The sequence below is a fragment of the Trichinella spiralis genome (genome assembly GCF_000181795.1).
Source record: "Trichinella spiralis strain ISS 195 chromosome Unknown Scfld243, whole genome shotgun sequence".
NCBI classification, from domain to species: domain Eukaryota; kingdom Metazoa; phylum Nematoda; class Enoplea; order Trichinellida; family Trichinellidae; genus Trichinella; species Trichinella spiralis.
Genome location: NW_003527182.1, coordinates 1 through 1,328, shown reverse-complemented (window position 1 = coordinate 1,328; position 1,328 = coordinate 1). Strand labels below are relative to the sequence as shown.

At 56.2% G+C, this 1,328-nt stretch overlaps 2 protein-coding genes across 2 annotated transcripts; one reads left to right on the top strand and one right to left on the bottom strand.

Annotated features, from left to right (window-relative positions):
• Nucleotides 1-35: 35 nt before the first annotated feature.
• Tsp_14774 (hypothetical cytosolic protein) lies at nt 36-568 on the top strand (the record flags this gene model as incomplete). Its single annotated transcript, XM_003370963.1, has 1 exon — nt 36-568. A coding segment is annotated over one exon (533 nt), but the record flags the coding sequence as incomplete, so codon positions are not given.
• A 197-nt stretch (nt 569-765) lies between these two features.
• On the bottom strand, nt 766-1,242 carry Tsp_14773 (conserved hypothetical protein). Its single transcript, XM_003370962.1, has 2 exons — nt 945-1,242; nt 766-878 (listed from the first exon to the last, which is right to left on the bottom strand). Exons 1-2 carry the CDS (start codon nt 1,240-1,242, stop codon nt 766-768), a joined length of 411 nt encoding a protein of 136 aa, XP_003371010.1.
• Nucleotides 1,243-1,328: the final 86 nt, after the last annotated feature.

Here is a 1,328-nt window from a genome sequence, read left to right as displayed (position 1 = left end):
CGACATCCGGGCGAGTGCGACTACGATCACTCGAGAGCCGGAGACAGGCAAGGAAGAGGAAGGACCGCAGAGACAGACGAAGGCCCAGGTGAACATTGCTACCACTGAGCACGGCTGGAGTCGTTTCCAGGTGATTAAGGCTGTAGCTTACGGTGCCCACGGGCGGAAGCGTTTGGTCAACTGCTTGTTGGACACCGGAGCTGAGCGATCTCTGGTGCGACAAGACGTCGCAGACGAGCTCAAGTTGGCAGGTGAAATTCACCCAATTTCTTTCTGCGGTGTTGGTGGCTTGAGAATCAGCTGCCAAACACCCAGGTTGGTTCGCCTTAGGCTCAGCCCTGTCAGCGGAGAACACGCTGGGGAAAGGTACGAACTGGAAGCGATGACAGCCCCGGTACTCTGCGAAGATCTTTTGGCAGACACCAGTGTCTCCAGAGGATTGGCCTCATCTCCAGAATCTGAACCGGACGAGGGAGGTCGGAGAACTGACACCAGTCCATGTCATCATCGGATTGGACAGCTATTTCCGCTTCCTTGGAAGGCAGGTGATCCGTGGTGGAGATGGTGACCCGGTAGCCGTGGAGACCCGGTTCGGATGGATAATCTGCGGTCCGGCGGCATTATCAAGGGAACGGGAATACAGAGTCCACTGTATCAGAACGGATGACAGTCTGAATGCAGCCCTCCGGAAGTTCTGGGAGTTGGAAGCAATTGGCATCCTCCCCCTGGAGACTGAGTCCGGTCAGACTGAGATGGAGCGGCGATTCAAAGAATCCCTATCCTTTGACGGAAACCGGTACTCAGTGGGACTGCTGTGGAAACCTGGCATGGCCAGCTTGCCGAATAACTACGCCACGGCAATTCGGCGATACCGATCCCTGGAAAAACGGCTGAGCAGAGATTCCGGACTTGACGAAGACTACACGACTGTCATGCAGTCGTACTTTGACAACGGATGGGCTGAGGAAGCACCGGCATCAAAGACGCCTGGAAAAACGTGGTACCTGCCTCACCATGCTGTGTACCAGCAAGGCACCACGGGTCGGAAATGTCGAATAGTGTTCGACGGTTCGGCGGTGCACCGAGGAACCTCGCTGAACGATCAGTTGGAGTCCGGACCGAATCTCCACGTCGATCTGATGGGAATCCTGCTGCGTTTTCGTCGCTTCCGGGTCGGACTACAGGCAGACATCGAGAAGATGTATCTGCAGGTGGGTCTTCACCCGGAAGACCGGGACGCATGTAGGTTCCTTTGGAGAGGCGCTAGAGGAGGAAGAATCCAATGGATATCGCTGACGCGAGTGTGCTTCGGGCTGACTTGCCTCGCC